The sequence below is a fragment of the Parus major genome, chromosome 24 (assembly GCF_001522545.3).
Source record: "Parus major isolate Abel chromosome 24, Parus_major1.1, whole genome shotgun sequence".
Lineage (NCBI taxonomy): Eukaryota > Metazoa > Chordata > Aves > Passeriformes > Paridae > Parus > Parus major.
Window position 1 is genome coordinate 2,459,398 of NC_031792.1, and position 19,109 is coordinate 2,478,506.

At 48.4% G+C, this 19,109-nt stretch overlaps 1 protein-coding gene across 1 annotated transcript in view; it reads left to right on the forward strand.

Moving 5' to 3' along the window:
* GRIK4 (glutamate ionotropic receptor kainate type subunit 4) overlaps positions 1-19,109 on the forward strand; it is a 112,556-nt gene that overhangs the window by 38,937 nt on the left and 54,510 nt on the right. The window contains exons 2-4 of the mRNA XM_033519702.1: positions 8,051-8,215; positions 14,858-14,955; positions 17,211-17,376. Coding sequence (XP_033375593.1) covers positions 8,051-8,215; positions 14,858-14,955; positions 17,211-17,376 — 429 coding nt within the window. The remainder of the gene's footprint in view (positions 1-8,050; positions 8,216-14,857; positions 14,956-17,210; positions 17,377-19,109) is intronic.

Sequence of the window (19,109 nt, forward strand, 5' to 3'; positions counted from 1 at the left end):
CACTCAGCCACATGCCATTGACCCATTTATCTTTACACACATTCCTGCTTCCAGGGATTCCCATCTCCCAGATGATCTGTTTGTAGTGCTGCTGACTTTGTGATGTTCTCAAAGGCCTGAGGATTGAGGCAGAATTGTCAAATTTTGGTGGCAGAAAGGCTGTGTCTAAACAAGGCTTCCTGGCACATTAAATGTTTATCTGTCTCATGGTCCTGGAAAACCTTGAGGAGCTGCCTTATCTCTTCACTCTTCATCCATCATGGGAGGATGAAAATCATTCCACCTCTCATTTGTCTGGCTCATATCTTTATAGGAATTGTCATATCTACATCCAGCATGGTCAGTCCTTGTCCTTGTCTCCATCTTTTGGAGATTTGTCACAGCAGCAGTGGCCACTGGTCTGTTAGAGGAACAGAAGTGGTGCAAAACATCTCTAAACTCTCCATATTAATGCAAACAACCCCCAAGATCCCTCGACAACGTTTTTCCCCTCCTCACTTTGATATTGGGGGTATATCCAGTGCTGTTTCCTGTCTCTGTGTGTGGATTAATGCCTGGATGGGGGAAGCCAGGACCTGGAATTTCCCTCCTGCATCCTTTGGGCTGAGCTGTGCATCCCCTGCAGTGCACTGGGGTTTGCCAAAGCTGTGACCTCCCTGAAACAGGGAGGTGCTGGAAATAGAACAAATGCACTTTAAATGCTGAGAAATCCCAAAGGGTTCAGAGGAAAATGGTCTTAAAGCCTCACTTAATGGAAATTCAGTGGCTTTAGAGGGACCCCCAGTTCCTTAAATCCTGTAACCTGCTGTCTCATCCTCAGCAGGATCAGAGGAAATGGCCTCGAGTTGTGCCAGGGGAGGTCTGGATTAGACATTAGGAAAAATTTCTCCATGTAAAGGCTGTCAAGCACTGGCCCAGGCTGTCCAGGGTGCTGAAAGCATTCCAAAAACGTGTGAGTGTGGCACTTGAGGACAGGGTTTAGTGTCTGTGGTGGTGGCTTGATGATTTTAGGGGTCTTTTCCAACCTGTGAACAGAAGGAGGTTCAGGAAATGGTTTCCCCAGCAAGGCTGAGTGCCAGGTTTGGGAATGTTTCTCTCCTTAAATCCCTGTCAGTCAGAAAATCCCAAAGTGTTGCAGATCTTTGTGAGCCACTGAAACTCAGCCACCTCTGAGGATGGAGCTCTGGGATTTTGTGGGGTTATGGGTACAAAACACATTTATTGAGGGGATTTTGTGGGGTCTGGGTCCTTTTCTGCCTGCTCTCTGCCAGCTCTGCAAATCTCACAGCTCCATTATTCATTGCCATCTCTCAAATCCATCATTAGAGCCATAAATCCTGCTGGACTTTCCCATTTGTTTGTTGGCTTTTTTGTTGTTGTTGTTTTTGTTTTTTATCTCAGAAATTTACCCATTGTTTCTTCCTGCCTCATTCTTTTTGCTTGCCTGGCAGTGGCACTTGGGGTTTGTGTGGTTATTTTTCTTATATTTATACTCTCCACTGACTTAATTAAGTTCTTGCTCATTTCTTGGTCTTGCCAAGTTTATTGGCCCCACCAGGGCTTCCCAGTGCTCTCTTCCTACAAAACCACAGCTGCTGCCAGTCACCTGAGACCACGAAAATGGGCAGGAAAAACTCCTTTGGAAACTCAGCTTGACATTATGGAAGCAAAAGACAGGCAGAAAAAATGATCTTCCCAACTCGGGTCAGTGTTTTTAGGCTGGATTCCTAGGAAAATAAGATTTAGGCATTTAGGGGATGTGGGTGGCCATGCAAGAGCTTGGATTTTGGCAAACTCTGATCCAGTTTGACAGATGGGGCTTTGCAGAGCTGCTGAAAATCTGGATTAGAGGGCAGTGCTATGGGGAGCTGCTGCTGGGAGAAAAGTTTCAGGGAAAACAGATAAAGCCATCCCACCACAGTACCCTTATCCATGCAGAAACAATCTCCTGGTGGCTGGAATTCCCTGGTTTTGGGGGTTTGTGGACAGGCAGGAGAGCCCCTGGTGTTCATTTTTCCAGCCTGTCCCTTCCTTTCAGAGCCAGAATCCCATTCCCTGACCTTGCACCTCGGGAAGGTTCAATCCCTCATTCTTCTTTCTCCCTGCTTTCCTCTCCTTGTTTTTGGGAATTCTCTTGGCAGGTTTTTCAGGGCATAGAGTGGCACTGAACTGGTCCCAATCCCAATATTTAAATCCCCAGCTCAGGATTTTCTCCACAGCTGCAGCGCCTCAAGTCTGGCTGTGAAAACTCACAGGAGTTTCCCTTTAAAATCAGTTTTCTGCCCTGCTTTGGTACCAGAGGGTGGGTTCAGACCCCCTGAGCCAGCTCTGGATGGGAATTTCCCATTTTAGACCCTTTTCTTATACTTTTGATGCCTTTTTGCTCCTCTTTTCGTGCTGGGGGTGTTCGCTGCTGCTTCAGAGTGGGATTGATATTCCCCAAATCAGGTGAGATGAGAAGCCTGGAGGGTTTTTACCTGCCTGCCCTAGAGGGATGATGTTTGCTGGGATCCTGGGATGGTCCCACTGAGGTTTTGCATCCCAGCATGATGGACAGATCACCACCTTCCTTCTCAATTTTCCTGGAAACTCCAGGTCTCAGGCAGTGTAATTCTGATTTTATGTACACAAAGCAGTTATTAAAGAAGATAAAAGAGAGATTGTGTTTCAAGCAGCAGGAACTAAAGCCCTCAGCTGTTTTTATCACATCTCCCCTGAATTTGCTCTCTCTGGATAGCAGGAATGAGAGGGAAGCTCCATTTAAATGCAGATTTCCAGTGCTGGCCAAGAGCAATAAATAGCCCTCTGCTACCCCAACCAGACAAACATTATCAAGCCTCTTTGTGAAGGAGATTTTATGTTTTCAGATCTTCTTTTTTCCTTGATGAGATGCTCTTCCCTCGCAGAGTAATAGCGTGTTGACGCCTTTTTATTTTATTTTTAAGCAGCACTTCAGAGATTATAATGGAAATACAATCCCACCTGTTTCTCCACTGGAGCTCCACTTGACAGCCCAGTAATGAGGAACTGTGCAAATTTCTTCTCTTTTACTGTACTGACAGCCTGGAGGGTTGATACCTTATTCAGCAGAACAGGAAAACACAAAATAAGGCAATTTTGGCAACAATTTTTAATCACCTGACCCTGCAGCCTCGTGGTTTTGGAGGTGGGTTGGAGCTCAGGAGGATGGGGAGATGTGGAGGTCTGGGGTGATCCATCTCCTGCTGTTCCTCAGCAGGATTGTGGGTGTTTGGAGAATGAAATATTTTCCTGGAATTCTTTTGGGTTTCCTGGTTTGGAGAGGAAGGACCAGTCGGCTCCGGTGGCAGGTACTGGATCTGCTGGGAGACTGGACTGGGCTGGACTGGGATTACAGCTCTTGCTTTGATAAATCATAGAGGATTTGAGGGGATGGTGTGACCAGCAGGAACAGGGAAGTGAGGAGCCACCTGGAATTCCCTGTCCAGTTCTCATGGAATGAGGGATATGGAGGGGCTGGAGCCCCAGGGGTGGCTGAGGGAGCTCAGCCTGGAGACAAGGAGGCTCAGGGGGGACAGCAGCAGGAATTTCTCCATAGAAAGGGTTGTTAAATATCAGAAGGGGCTGCCCAGGGAGGTTTGGAGTGTGTCCAGGGAAGGACTGGTGGCACTCTGGTGGAGATTGGGTGCATTTGGACTCAATAATCCGAGAGGTCTTTTCCAACATCAGTGATTCTGTGGCTGTGTTTACAGCATAAATCAGAGGAGGTTGTAGGTGTGATCTTAACCTGTCATTTGGGACACTTAGGAAATATTATAGGTACCTTTATGTGTTTTTCACTTGGAGGGACAGGTTATGAACAGTGAAATATCCTGTTTACCAAGCCACTGCTGTGTTAAATCTACATTTTCAAGAGATGCCTTGAGATGAAAATCATGTTTCTGAGTATGACTTTACATTTCAAAGGTATAAAAAGCATGTGAGAAAATGTAAATTAAAAAAAAAAGCCGTGAACGAGGAGAGGTCAGCTGCACACAGTTTGTTGTGGCTGTGTGTAATCCTCACAGTGGCATCTGTTCCCTGTTATTGTTATAAAAATGTGACTTCATGAGATTTGGGATGAATCACGAGCTGGGGAGCGATGTGGAAGCTGGCTGGCAGTGGGATCAGCCTGTCAGAGTGCATCTGTTGGCAGCCTGGCTGGGGCAGGCAGCGCTGCGGGAGCCACAGGGCCCTGGGGAATGGAGCTGGAGCCTTTTCTGCTTCCTCAGCCCTGCTTGGAACCAGCTGAGGGTGGTGAGGACTGAATTTCAGCGCTGGGGCACTGAATCAGATGATGGCTGTGTCTCACCCAGCTCTGGCAGACAGCTGTCTGCAGCTCGGGGAGCTCACAAGTGACAGCCCTGCCAGGCCCCCGGACACTGCTGTGGCACAGAGAGGCACAACTGAGCTGTTTGGGGTGAGAAATGAGTGTCCTTCCTCCCCCTGGAGAGGCAGAAGGGGTTGAGCATCTGCTGTCACAGCTGGCTGTGCTCAGGGCTGGAAGGGCTGAGCCACATGGCCCGGTGTGGACTTAGGGATGTGGGGCTTGGAGGAGGCACAGGGAACTCCTTGTGCAGCTCCTGGCTCAGCACAGAGCACCAATTCCTGTTCCTTGTGCAGCTCCTGGCTCAGCACAGAGCACCAATTCCTNTCCTTGTGCAGCTCCTGGCTCAGCACAGAGCACCAATTCCTGTTCCTTGTGCAGCTCCTGGCTCAGCACAGAGCACCAATTCCTCCTTGTCCTCCATCCCTGATGGCTGAAAATTCCCTGCAGGACAGTCAGTAAAATCTGCTTTTCTCAGAGGGATTTAAGGAGAGAAACATTCTCAAACCTGGCACTCAGCCTTGCTGGGGAAACCATTTCCTGAACCTCCTTCTGTTCACAGAAGGGTCCCATCCCCTTGCATTTCTCTGGCTCCTAATTATACCTTTATTTTTTCTGCTTCTTGCTCTTAAATCATTAACTTTGAGCATTGCCTTTGAAATCTGTGTCTGATGGAGTTTTGCAGGGGAAGTCACTTGTTGCTTGAACCTTGATTGATTATTACCCAGTTATTCCAAAGGGATAAACTCTCCTGGTTTGGTGCTTCTGGAGCGTGGATTTAGTATGGAAAATCCGAGTAAATTGAATAAAAAGCTAATTATTACAACATAAGGGATGTTTTTCTGACAGAATTGGAACATCCCATGGGAAGAGATGTTCTTCCTGAGAAAAGCTCAGTCCTGGCTGGCTTCACTCAGTGCCTGGGAAATCCTGAGCCTGCAGATCCAGGTGCTCCTGGCTCCCTCTGCAAGGTTTATCTCATCATTCATGGAGAAGCAGTCTAGACCAGAGACATTTATCATGATGGGCAAGACAGAAGTGATTTTTGAGGGCAACAAAGTTCAAAGACTTTGCTGTAAGTCTTCAGGATTAAAGATTTACTTGATGCATCTTCCTCTGTTTAATAGACAGGAAGGGATGAAAGGGAATTTCTGGAAAGATTTTCGTTCATACTTAATGATGCCACTATTAGATGAGCTTTGGCACTGTGTCCCAAGCCATGAAGCTTTAAAACCAACCTTTTTTAAACATTAAATGACCTTTTTTCATCCTCCAGCTTTAATAAATAAAGATTAGTTCAGCCTCATTACCTCCCTAGTCCTGGGGTGCTGGTGTAATATTTAGTTAAAGTAACCAGTCTCCCAAAATGAGCACATTTTGCTGGTTTCCTATCCTAAATCCCACAGGGACACTGGAAATTCTACTGGAATTTGATCTGGGTTCTGGAAGTGCTGCTGCCACTTCCAGCCTGGGTCCAGGCTCTTCATCTGAATTCCTTCATCTCCAAAACCTGCACTTTCCTCTTGTGTTTGCTCCCAAAGTTCAAACTCCATCAGAGCTGAGCAGGTAAAAGAGTTTGCTGTTGTTATTTTGGGTTTCTTCCCTTCTTCTCTTTCCTTCTTCATCTTCAGGAAAGTTTTCAAGATTCTCAAAAATAAGAATAGAAAATCCCATCCTGAACAGAGATTAAAAAAAAGCTCTGTGCAAACTTTTTTGCTTAGCTTGAGGAAACTATTCAAAATGCTTTGGTTTTGACTATTTTTATATTTAGAAATCATTTAACTGTACATTAGTGGAAATGGATTTTGTTTGAAAGCTGCCAATTAGGAAAATACTTGAAAACATTCCCCAGTTTAGAGATTTTGAAGCTTTAAATTAGAAACTAATGAATCTGAGAATGCTGACATGAACTCCCCCTCTGCTGATCTTTAATTTCACAGAGTCAGCACCTGAGCAGGAGCTGCATGAGGTGATTTTCATCAGGCTCAGCACATGGATTTACCCTTCCCTGGGAGCAGGGCTGCAGGAAAAGTTTCTACAAGAACTTTCTCCTCTGCTTCTCTCCTGGAAAAGTGGAGTTTGTGGAAAATTGTTCTCCCAGCTTTATTCTAATTAAAAGAAGTCATCAGCCATATTAATATCCTAAAACTCCTGCTTCTGGCCTTGGAGGAAAGCACAACCCTTTTTGTTGCATAATGAGTTTAAGATGAACTCAATTTAACTCCCATAAAACTGAGGAAAGATAGGAACAGAAGGGATTTTTGAGTATTATCAGGATGTGAAGTAAATCTGGCTGGTGTGGGCCACCTTTGGGCTTCCCCTGCTGGGGTTAGGGCAGGGCAGGGCCACGGAGCTGCTCCTGTGCCAGGAGAGAAAAAATCCCACTGGGATGAGCAGGGCAAGGCTGAGAAAAAGAGGTTTGGGGCTGGGTCAAAGCCTTAGGGGCAGGAAAACCAAAGCAGAAGGTGCCTGGGCCCCAGGCAGGGGGGTCTGGGCTGTGTTGGAGACTCCCTGTGGCAGTGAAGGGTGGTGGGAGCAATGAGGAGCTTCCAGAGAGGCCCCTGTGGATCCCTCAGTCCCGGCTCCAGCTCAGCATCCCCGTGCTGCTCTGAGCCTGGTCCCAGCCAGCTCTGCCTTCCACACCTGTGTGTCCTTCTTGCCTTGCTCTCAGGACTCAGGATACCTCCCTGATGGGCTTGCTTTCAGTTCCCAGCTCATTTATCCTTTTTTATCCTTTTCCCTACCAAAAACAACCCCAACTCAAACCTGCTGCAGCACAAGGACGGGTTCCAAAGCTCCAGCAAAGCACCCTGGCTGCTCCAGGGAGTTCCCTTTTTCCCTGTCACAAACCAGCAGAGCCCCACTAATCCCTGCTCTGCTCCCCTACACCTGATCCAGCACCTGAGCAGTCCTGAATGGCATTACTCCCTGTGGAGTGGTTTTTTGGAGAGGAAAGACAAGAATTGGTGTTTTTTTAATGCACACACAGAGCATCAGCGCTGCTCTTCCCCAGATCAAATGGCAAAGCTGCCTTCTGGGGGGAGACCTCCTGTTAGCAAGGATAAGATGCCAACTCTGAGATGCCAACTCCTCATGGAATTCTGGCCTGAATGCTCCACTCCTGAATCCTTTTTGCCTTCCCCCCAGAAAACAAAGATCATACCCCTCCTCCACCTGCCACAGACCTGGGTGGGCAGCCCCAGGAGCCGGGTTCAAGAGTCAAGAGCGTTCTGTTTGAAAAATATTTGTCCCTCCCCACCCACGGCTGCCCACGTGCTTCCTGAAATATTCCAGCTCTCAGCTCCCTATCAATGCTTCAACAAAAGAATCAGCCAGGGTTTTTGGGGATGTTTTGGGGTGTGAGGCAGTGCCTGGCTCTGGGGTTTGTAGGGGTTCCCAGCTGGCTGTGCCTCTGGGAGCAGCCAGCCCGTGTGGCAGTGGGAGCCTGGCAGTGTGGGTGGCTGTGCTGTGCCATTCCAGCAGGTAAAACAGAGGCTGCTGAGGAGATGTCACCACCCACCTGTCTGGCAGGACCTGGGGAGTGGGAGAAGCAGCGGGAAAGGCCGCGTGTGGGAAGGGGGACGCGCCAGCTCTGGCGCTGACGGGAGCACAAACAGAGCTCCTGCAGGGATCAGCGAGTGTGGGCACGGGGAGGGGAGAGGAGAACCCAAACCTAACCCGTGCCAACACCTTTTCCCCCCACAGCTGCCATCCTGGATGACCCCATGGAGTGCAGCAGAGGGGAGAGGCTCTCCATCACCCTGGCCAAGAACCGCATCAACCGCGCGCCCGAGCGGGCGGGCAAGGCCAGGGTGGAGGTGGACATCTTCGAGCTGCTGCGGGACAGCGAGTACGAGACGGCAGAGACCAGTGAGTACCACCCCAGAGAGCCCAGCTCTCCTCCCAGGAGCTGTCTGGCACACTGAACTTGTGATTTTGTGCCAGTCAAGAAGGAACAGGGAGGAAAAAACCCATCTCTGCGCCTTGCACAGAGCAGTTTTCATTCCAGGTGGATGAAATGTGCTGGTGCGATCCAGACTGAGAGGATCCCTGCCCCCAGTGAGCTTTGCCACCACTCAGTGGCTTGGGACAAATAATTTCCTTTAATCTGCCTGTCAATAAACAGGGGTAATGCTGATCCTTTGTCAAGCACTTAATGCTGAGCAAACAAGAGACTCTCAGGCAAGTTGGGCTCAATTAAGTTGTTTTTGAAACCCTGTGGAATCCTGTGTGTCAGCAAACATGACAGCTCTTCCTGGAGCTCGAGATTGGCAGCAGATTTATTTACACCAAGTGAAGTTTTTCAAGTGATGTTTGAAATCATGAGGATGAAGAGGAGCTGATTTCCAAAGAGCAGCAGATTTCCCACGTCACTTTAAAATCCGTGAATGGAACTGTTCTTAGGGTTTTATTAGGTATTATTAGGATTGTTCCTCTGGATGCCCAATATGCCAGTTCTGTGCTGATGAATAAAAAAGAAATTGATGGTCACGGTCCCACAGTTTGAAAGGAAACCTAAAGGTCTTTGGTGTTTTTTTCCTGTAAGAGGGAAAAGCCTTTGGAGTAGGAAATCCTCCTTTTAGAATCATTTTCAAGCCGACCTTTAGAGTTCAAGGGAGGTCTATAATTTTTTATTGCCAGTTGGCTCGAGAAAGCTGGAGGATTCATTTTAAATAATAGGGATTTTAGGCTCGTTTCCTTGTGATTGTGCATTCCATGACTGTGTGATCTGCAGGGTATCCCCAAAAAGTGTGGCAGAGTCTTGTGGTTTGGGACTGGCTGTTTTTTCATGGAGTTTTGGTGGGTTTTCTGCCCAGCAGTGCTCAGGGGTCTCCAGGTGAGCTGGCAGAGCAGCTCTGTGGGGCTGTGGGATCAGCACATCGCTCCTTCATTTCCTGAACGAGCGTTTGCATTATTTATAGAAGTGTGCAGTTAATAAAGAGCGTCTCAGCAAGTACCTGGGCTCTATTTATAGAGCCTGTCACCCTCGAGGCAGCCTGGATTAAACCCAGCTCAGGGACTTGCATCCAGAACTTCTCCACTGCTTTGGATCCCTCCATTTCTAAATATTTTCCTGGTCTTCCCCATCTCTGTTGTCCACTGTTGTCCCCTAACTTGGCACAGCATTAGGGCAGATCCAGTTTACCTGGCCAGACCTTGCAGAAAGGATGGGAATTGCCTGGGTTGAATGGAATCCCAGAATCCCAGGCTGGGAGGACTTTAAAGTGCATCCAGCTCCAGCCCAGCCTGGCCTTGGACACTTCAGGGATCCAGGGGCAGCCGCAGCTTCTCTGGGCACCTGTGCCAGGGTCTCCCCACCCTCCCAGGGAAGGATTTTTTCCCACTGTCCCATCTATCCCTGCCCTCTGGCAGCTTGAAGCCGCTCCCCCTTGCTCTGTCACTCCACCCCTGTAAAAAGTCTCTCTCTATCTTTCCCTTTCCCTCTTTTCAGCTGGAAGGGACAATGAGGTCACCCCAAAGCCTTTTATTTTCCAGCAAGCCCAGCTCTCCCAGCCTTTCCTCACAGCAGAGCTGCTCCATCCCTCTGATCCCCTTGGTGGTCTCCTCTGGACTGACTCCAAGCACATTCCCAGTTTGTCCCTTAAATATCCCAAATCTCCCTGTGAGACTTCTGGAAAACAACAGAACTCCTCATTTTCCTGAGCCTTCTTTGTCTTTAAAGAACCCAGTGGCATTTTTAGCTCCATTTTTGTTCCTTTCTCATAAATATCCTGCTTGTAGCAGCATTCCTGGCCTTTAACTTTTTTTGGGAAGCAGACTTGATTTCAGTGACCCCAGAGCTGCTGTAAGGATCATGAGAGAGATTTCTGCCTTATTTTCAACCTGTGACACTGCTCAGGAATTCTTCTCTTGGAAGGTTTCTCCAGCAGAGGAATATTAATTGGCTGAGAATGAAATATTATGCAAGAAATTGTTGATTTCTGCAAATGTTGTGTTTGGGGAGAAATTGGAAACAGGGCAAGTGAGGAAAGGGCATCTCCCATTTCCAGTTTCCACCTTGAGGTGATTTCCTTTGTTTTCTTTACTTGGATTTTTAGAGTAGCAATTGGAGCAAATTGACTTGATTTTGGTGAATTTTGCAGTGTGTTATTTGCCTTTTCTGCGGAGGGAAAAAAAAATGTCTGGAAGCTTTTCTTAGAAAAGGAATAATCTGGATTCTGTATGGCTCTGCTATTAATGTCACTGATGTTATTCTTGATTTATCCTGGTGGCAGAGGAAAATCAGATCCTCAAACTTAAATTTCAAGGCTTTCATGGCTTTCAAATGCTTCAATACATTGCTGGTATTTGTTATGACACACAATATTAATAAAAACTGTTGAGATGTTTTAACCTGTGACTGCAAAGCTGTTTACAGCTGTTTAATACTGTTCTCACATTTCACACTCTTTGATTCACTCTTAAATATCACAGCTCCATGCTTAGCTGTCAGATCCAGGAGTGCTGGGATTACACCATGTATTGCATAGAAGAGGAAGAAGAATTTAGGGGAGTTAAGGTTTTTATTTGGGGAGTCAAGATTTTTATTTTATATTTTATTTTATATTTTATTTTATATTTTATTTTATATTTTATTTTATATTTTATTTTATTTTTTTCTGGAGCTGTTTTTCTCCCATTTTACCTTCTGGCTGACCCAGGTGTTTTAATGTAAGAGAGCCCCAAAATCTGAACTGCTCCAGCTGGTAAAATCCGAGTCAGTCCACCACATTCATCCTTAATTTGCTATTCCAGATTTAGATAGAAATGAACACAAACCTTGCCTGCTCCTGTGTGATTTTAAGGAGGTTTCAATGATAAATTGTGTGCAAAGCCTCTTTTTTTTTTTGGTGTTTCTAGGAAAACCTGTTCTCCCTTTGTGTTTGATGCTGCAGCTCCTTTAGTGCAGCTCCAAAATGACTTGTTTAATCATGTCTCTATCTAAAACACCTTGTTCCTTTTGATGCCTGGGCAGGACAGATTTCCCTACTTGTCACCCTGTCCCCTCTGGCCTCGGGTGCCTTTTAAGCTCCTCTTTGTTGTGAATCCAAACATCCCAGGGCAGCTCAGGAGCGAGAGGCAGCTGGAGAACTGGAGATTTTCATTTATCCACACTGATATTTCAAAGTGCCCTTTCAAAGGGTCCTTTCAGTGCTGTTTTTACTTCTCCCTCTCCTTTGGAGGATCTCATGTTTCAGCCTGCTCTGGTTATCAGGGAATCATGGAATGGCTAGGGCAGGAAGGGACCTTATGGATCATTTTGTTCCACCCCTTGCCATGAGCAGGGACATTTTCCACTCTCCCAGGTTGCTCCAAGCCCCATCCAACCTGGCCTTGGACACTTCCAGGGCATCCCCAGCCTCTCCAGACCTCTCTGGATGCAGGTCAGGAAGCACAAGGGATGCTTCTGGAGCATCTCTAGAATCCCTTCTGTTTATGCACTTGATGTTTTCTCTCTGAGAATCCCATGGCCAGTCCCTGTCTCTGGAGATCTTGGCTGTGTTTGGCAATCAGGGAGCTGCTGAGGTATTTCCACACCTTCCCTGCTGGTTTATTTTGAATTAGAGCCAGGAATCTGCTGTGCATTCTGTTTGAAACCCTGCACAGGTATCTGAGTGCTCTGAAAGAGATGATTTTGCCCCAGGGGTGGATCCTCACTCTGGAGGGAGCTTTCAGCCCTGCTTTGAACAGGGGAGGATTCATGGAAATGTTTTCCAAGTGCTGTGGGATCTCAGGAAGTGAAAGACACTCTGACCATGTCTGAGGGGATGTGCATACATTTATCATCAAGAGCTACTCATTTGTTGTGCTTTTTCATGTTCAGAGATAAGTTTGGAGTTCAGCCTTCCTTTAAAAAATATCTTTCTGTGTCCCAAGTGTCCAAACCTGGACTTAATTCCCAAATACTCTCATGGAAATGATTGGAAACTGCCCTGATGTACAGAATGAGGGTCCCTGTGCCCTGAACACACCTGATCCAGCATGCTCAGTGGTGCCTGTGGTAAAGAGGTTCTGAAAGTGATGCCACTTCCATGTCCAGCATTCTTGAACCCCTGAATTCTAAACAACATCGAAACTGGGACAGAAACTGGGGGCTGCTGGAGCCTGCAGCACTCACAAAGCACTCTGCACAGCTCACAGCTTCTGTGGTGCCCAGGGGTTGGAGTATGAAGGGGTTTGAGCAGCACAGGGTCTGTAGTTATCCACAGCTGTAGTCCCTGTGATTATCACAGATGGATTTTGGGTACAGGACCAACATTTCCACATCTTGCAAGTGCTGGTCTGGACGCTCATGGCAGCAGCAAGGCCAAGCCTTTTCTCTCTGTGGAGACCTGACAGCATCAGGTAACTCTCTGAAATAGGAAATGTGCTTGGATTACGAGAGAGGCTTTCCAAATGTGGTCAAAACCTTTGCCTCAGGCACTTCCACTTTGTTTCCATTCATTTTCCTTCATTTTCATGGATGTTTCCCCCTGGTAGTGATAAGCCAGGTCTTTTTCTTCCTCCAGCTGTTACAACTCCATTACTATGGCTTCTTAACCCACTTTTTGCTCCTGCTAGCAGGCACGAGAAGAAAACCACTCACCAAACTTTCCCCTGCACGGCACAACGAAATTTTCCCCAGAAACTTTGTCCTGGTGACCTGTGGATAAGGGAGGGCTTGAAGCAGCTCCTTCCTCGTGGATGCTGAATGGCAGAGCTGAGAGGGACTGATGAGTGCTGCTGAGACAGCAGGCAAAGCTTTCAAACCGCTGGTGCTCTTGATTTAAAAGGATCTTCTGGAGAGGTTTAAGTGCCTGTAAATTTTTTAAGCAGGGAGGAAAAGCAAGCCCTGGATCCCTTTGAAGATGCTGCAGAAAAATATCCCTCATTCTGTAGGAGATTGAGTTGTTGGAGGGTGAGGGAGCTCAGGAGGAAGGAAAACCCAAGAGGAGATGTTTGCATTTCATGAGCACTTTCTGTAAGAAGTCAGAGCAATCAGTGGGGACTGGGGAGGATTAGGAGCTTTTCCTTCAAAAGAGAAGCAAAACCAATTCCCCAAAGTGACAAATGAAATGAGATTTGGGCCTCATTCCAGTCTTCAGGAGTCTAAGGCCAGAGATGACAGAATCATTGAATGGTTTGGATTGGCACAAACCTTAAAGATTATCTTGTTCCACCTCCTGCCATGGGCAGGGACAGTTTCCAGAGTGCTCCCAGCCCTGTCCAACCTGGCCTTGGACACTTCCAGGGATCCAGGGGCAGCCAGAGCTTCTCTGGGAAAACTTGGAACTAGATGTTCACTTCCCAAACCCCACACTCAACCCCAAACTTGCTGCTCTGAAACCACCCCAAGCACAGCGAGCTTTCCTTCCACTTCCAGCCTTGATTTAAAGGCTTAAAGTAGCTAAAACCCCTGCTCTGACCTGTAGCTCAGCAGTTTTGATGATGAATTCACTTTGCTACCAAAAACCGTGCTCAGATTTGAATTTTTCCAGCTCAAGTAACTCTTCCCACCCCTCACAAGAGCAGCTCTGAGATGCAAACCAAGGGAAGAGGCAGGTTTGATACTGAAGAGTGCCTGTCTTTAAAATCTCAGCTTTGGGATGCAGTCATAAGAGTTTTGGTGCCTCTTTTCTCCCTTTTGGTGCCTCCTTCCTCCCCTTCAGTATCCAATTTCTTCAGAAAGATTCCAGTTGAGCAAATTTTTGTTAGGGGAAAAAGCTGAATGTGTGTGGATGCTGAGGCAGGTCTGGCATTGCAGAAGGAGCTGTGGCCAGCTCGCAGGAGGCTTTTGGAGCTCAGGGATTGAGGCATGAGGGGCTCTCACCCTCCTGTTCAAGAGGTTTTTCCTGCTCTGGAAGGGTTCTGAGCGATGCAGGGGATGGCAGCAGGGAGGTGACACCAGCTGGGCTGCTCCTGGGAGTGAAATTCAGCTGGATTTGTGCTGTGAATTAAAAGGACCACAAAAAAAATGGGTTGCAGTTTAACCCAGGAAGAGATTTAACTCCTCCAGTTTGTCAGGTGTTTTTTATGGTTCTGCTAACCTTGGTGCCAGGGAGCCAGAAGATTTAACTACTGCCAGGAAGAAAACAACACAAAACAAAGGAAAACCAGCAATGAAATCCTTATTTTTACCACTGAACTCTGCAAAGATGAGGGGGGAAATTCCTGCAAGTCTCTTTGATGCTTTGAAGCCAGGTCACTGCTGTGTGTAGCATCTTCCATAAAGTTTAGTTCATGTTTCTGTCCTGGGGGTGGTACAAGAGAGGGTCAGGGATGGAAATTCTGGGGTTTGGGGAAGAGTTTAGGTGGGTTTTTTAAAGGCTGGGGGAAGATGGAGAGTGCCACAGGCAGGGCGACAGTGCTTCAGGGGGAATAAAGGGATTTTGGGGATGGAAATGGCAGAGGGTGTTGTGTGAGGGAGATGATGCTGTGTCCTTACTGAGTGCAGCAGGCACTGTGAACACAGCTGTCTGCTGGAATTTGGGATGAATTCAGATCTCTGTTCCTTCTCTCTGATGCCCACAGTGTGCCAGATTCTCCCCAAAGGCGTGGTGGGAGTCCTGGGACCTTCCTCCAGCCCAGCCTCCAGCTCCATTATCAGCAACATCTGTGGGGAGAAAGAGGTAAGCGGAGCAGTTCCTTGGTGGTGATCAGAGTGGACAGCTTGGTTTGTCACCCCTCCTCCTAATGCACAGATTTTGTTTTCCTTTTCCCTTTGCTGCCCCTTTCTGAGTCCCTTTCTATCTCTGCAACCCCTTTTGCTCCTCACCTTCATCACCAGCACAGCCCCACTGACTGCAGGCTGCAGACCCCAAAGCTTGTCCTGATGGATGCAACCCCAAAGCTCCTGCTGTCACTTGCTGCACAAGCTTTATGTTTACTGCTGTTCCATCCAGTTCAGCCCCTTTTTTTTTATCTGTGTCCAGACTATGTGCTGGATTTAATATTTTATGAGCCTCGAACCATCCTACACTGATCTGGCGCTGCACTCAGGAGAAGAAATTGAGTTCTCTTCTCATAGTTCATCCCTTTAAAGCCAGCAAACATCGCTCAGCCATTTAGTGGCTCTCTCTGGAGCCCAGCTTTCGAGGAGAGGAGGCTGGGACTGAGCACTGTAAATAATTTGCATTCACAAATGAGTGCTGGGTGGTGTTCCTGGAGCGTGGAAGAGATGGAAGGGATCTTTTAGCCCTGATGCACAGGGCTGCAGCAGGAGGGGTCTCCTGGGGGTGTTTTGTAACGTTTTCTCTTGCTAAATGTCCTGGACATGTGCTCCATGCCAGGAAGGGCAACTATGCAAGTGTTTTTCCTCAGAAATCCAGATTCATTCTGAGTCTCTGATGTCCTGATTTATTTTTTTCTTCAGAGAGGTGAGTGCTGGTGCCCTCCTCAGATGTTTTTCCTCTCCAAGCGATGTAAACCTGCAGGAATTCCATGGGATTGACATCCCAGGAGCATCAGCTGGTCACACAGAGCCCAGCCAGAGCCCCCTGTGCCTACAGCCACCCCTCAGGGAAGGGAGCAGGGTCCCCAGGCACAGGCTGGAGTGACTGATGCTCCGGGGGATGGACCCTGTGATACCCCTCTCATTCCCTAAGAATCCCTTCCCCCATCCAGAAAGGGGAATTGCACCCAGCAGAGCTCTTGGAAAGGAGAGGAGGGTTCTTGGGGCTGAGGGCAGGGGCTGAACAGGGCTGTGCTCAGCTCTGGGAGCTGGTGTGCTGCTGGGTTCTTTCCCCTGTGCCCGCAGCTCTCTCTGAGTCCCAGGCTGGGTCTGGGTCACTCCCAGGAGCAATCAGGATGTGCCAGGAGCTGCTCTGGTTACAGGAATCCACCTTTCCCTCCCTGGCTGAGGGCTGAGGGCTGGAATCAAGGCAGAGAGCAGCTTATTACTCCTGATCTTCCCCTCTGCTGACCAGCAGCTCCTGCTGTCACTGCTCAGCCATCACGGGCTGCTAACAGGCTCTCCCAGGAGGAGAGAGGTGGGAGACAGGGGCTGATGGCTTCGGAAGGACCAATAATGGAGGGAGAGAGGACCTGACACAGCTAACAAAGCTGTGGCAGATGTTTCCCTTTCTCTGACTTGTGTTTCTTCCAAAATAATTGGCCTGGCAGAAGAAAAACAAGATTGCCTCTCTTTATCTGGCTGAGCCCGCAGCGTCTGGGCTGGATCTGGGTGTCTGCCCACCCGTTCCGTCCACCCTGGTCTGCAGGATGTACAGCACAGCTACCTCAGAGAGAACCCTGCAGCTTCCCAGCTCCCAAAATTCCCCGTGGAGCAGCATCCTGCTCCAGCTGCTGCTCTGCTGGATCAATGACAAGGCCAGCACTGGTGCTTCCAGCCCTGTCTGGCCTCCTGTTGATCAGAAATGCCCAAAGCTTCTGGCTGCTGCAGCTGTTCCTCCTCTGGCCAGCCTTGCCAGCACGGGGTCATCTTGTTCTTGCCTTGGTCTCTGCTAATTAATTACCTGGTGGCACCTCCGTGCAGCAGGCAGGGCTGGATGATCCCGTGTCCCTGCACAGCATCCTTCCCAAACGAAGGCTGGGCCCAGCTACAATTAGTGCCCCAGCTAATTAGATGAACTCACAGGGAAGGTTTCCTGTGCTGTAATCACAGTCCCCGTTGCCTTTCGCTGAGTGGCTCAGCAAGACTTTTCCTGATCCACTCCTTCCCGTTGCTGTGATAATTATTTTCCTCTGCTGCTGCACGAATCCCAGCCTCCCCTCTTGACTCCAGTGATGCCTCTGCAGTTTTACTGGGATATTCCACTTTCTGCCTGCTGTGAGTTTCACACCGCAGGCCCTTTATCACAGATTTACTTGTTTTTATTTCTACTTCCTCTTTAATTATATTTTCTTTCCTCCTCGCCACGCTCAGGTTCCTCACTTCAAAGTGGCTCCAGAGGAGTTCCTGAAGCTGCAGCTCCAGAGGTTCACCACCCTCAACCTCCACCCCAGCAACACCGACATCAGCGTGGCCGTGGCAGGAATCCTGAATTTCTTTAACTGCACCACAGCCTGCCTCATCTGTGCCAAAGCTGAATGTAAGTCTTTGCCAGGCTGCCTTTGCCTGCCCTCTGCTTCATCTCCTTTTTCCTCAGAAGGTCCCAAGTCCTCATGTTTCTGCCCAGAGCAGCCTTTTCCACTCCAGAGCAGTTTGTCCACCCTGGTGCCCCATGGAGGTGTTTTTCAGAGGAGGAAAGAGGATGGGAAGAGATTTTCCTTCCTTCTGTTTGACCATCTGAAGAGCATTTTGCTTCCACAGATGGGGCTTTGAGTAAGAAAAAAAAAAATTAAAAAGGTGTAGGCCAGTTTCTGGAGGCTGTTTTTAGGTAAGTAAAGCACTTTGAAATATGTCTTGTCCAAAGCAATGTAAAGTTTGTGGCCTAAAAGCAGGATTTGATTAATAGTCAGCACAGTGCACACCCTCCTGGGCTCTGCAGCCCTACATCTGCTGTGACTGTGCATCTGGAATTTCCATCCCAGCAGGGCCAGATCCATCCCAGCAGGGCCAGATCCATCCCAGCAGGGCCAGATCCATCCCAGCAGAGCCAGATCCATCCCAGCAGGGCCAGATCCATCCCAGCAGAGCCAGATCCATCCCAGCAGAGCCAGATCCATCCCTGCAGAGCTCCCTGGCTGCTGGAGCAAAGTGTGTCCTGTGCTTTCTGAGGTCACCAGGCAGTAGATTTGGGGTGGTCACACCAGTTGTGTTTTTATTGCCCTGTGCCAGATCCATCAGCTCTGGAGTTTGCCAGACAAACCATCCTGGAAGAGGGGCTTTGGAAAGGCCTGTGGATGCAGGGAGAGCTGAGGGAAAGGCAGCATCATTCCCAGGGAGCCCTGGGCAAACCTCCCAGCTGGTGTGGGAAGATTCCTGCACAGGGACACAAGAAGCAGGAGCATCTTTGCCTTTGTGCTTTCTGTGCCCTGAGGGCAGCGGGCACTGGCTGAGGGAAGTCAGTAAATCACCTCCCATTTACCCCAGAAAAGGCCCTGGCTCAAAATGATGCAATTAAAATCATGCAAATGGTCTCCCACATCACTCCCAGTGCCGGAATTTTTCATTGTCTAACCTTAACCTTAAGCAAGAAGGGAAGCAAAGATAATTAGGTTTTCTCAGCTGCCATGCAGGAGGCCCAGGGCTCTGCACCCCTGCCCTGTTCCCCACTCCTGCACCACGTGTCTCCCACTGGGATTAATATGATTAATATGATTTCTATTTAGCTGGATCAAACCCCCTTACCTGAAGCAATCCAATTTATTTCACTCTGGTGCTGCTGGATAACTCAATATTTAAGATGTGCTGAGTCCTTCCCAGAGCCAGGGAGGCAGTGGGACAGGAGCCTTTCATCCATCCCACTCTTTGTGCTCAGCAAGGACCTGATGTGAGCCAGGCCTGAATCCCAACATGCCCTGACTGTAACAGAGCACAGACAAGGCTTAACTGAGCTTCCTGCAGGAGCACAAACCCCAATTTTCCCTTAGAACATGCTCTGCTCCTGAGCACAGTCCTTAAACAATTAACTGGAGGCATTTTGGGATTTTGGGAGGTTCCCTTGAGGCAGCTGAGGGGAGCATGAGAGCTGCCTGCTCATCAGTGAGGAAATGCTGCTTTGAGGGATGTTGTTATTTAGATCCCAGGAGGGGCAAACTGGAGCTGCTTTGGTTTAAGTGCGAGGCTCTGTGATGGGACCCCTGGGCCCTACCCTGCCACACTCATCCTGTCACATCCTTCCTCTGGGGACTGGCTGTGATTTCCCCTGGCAGAAGCAGA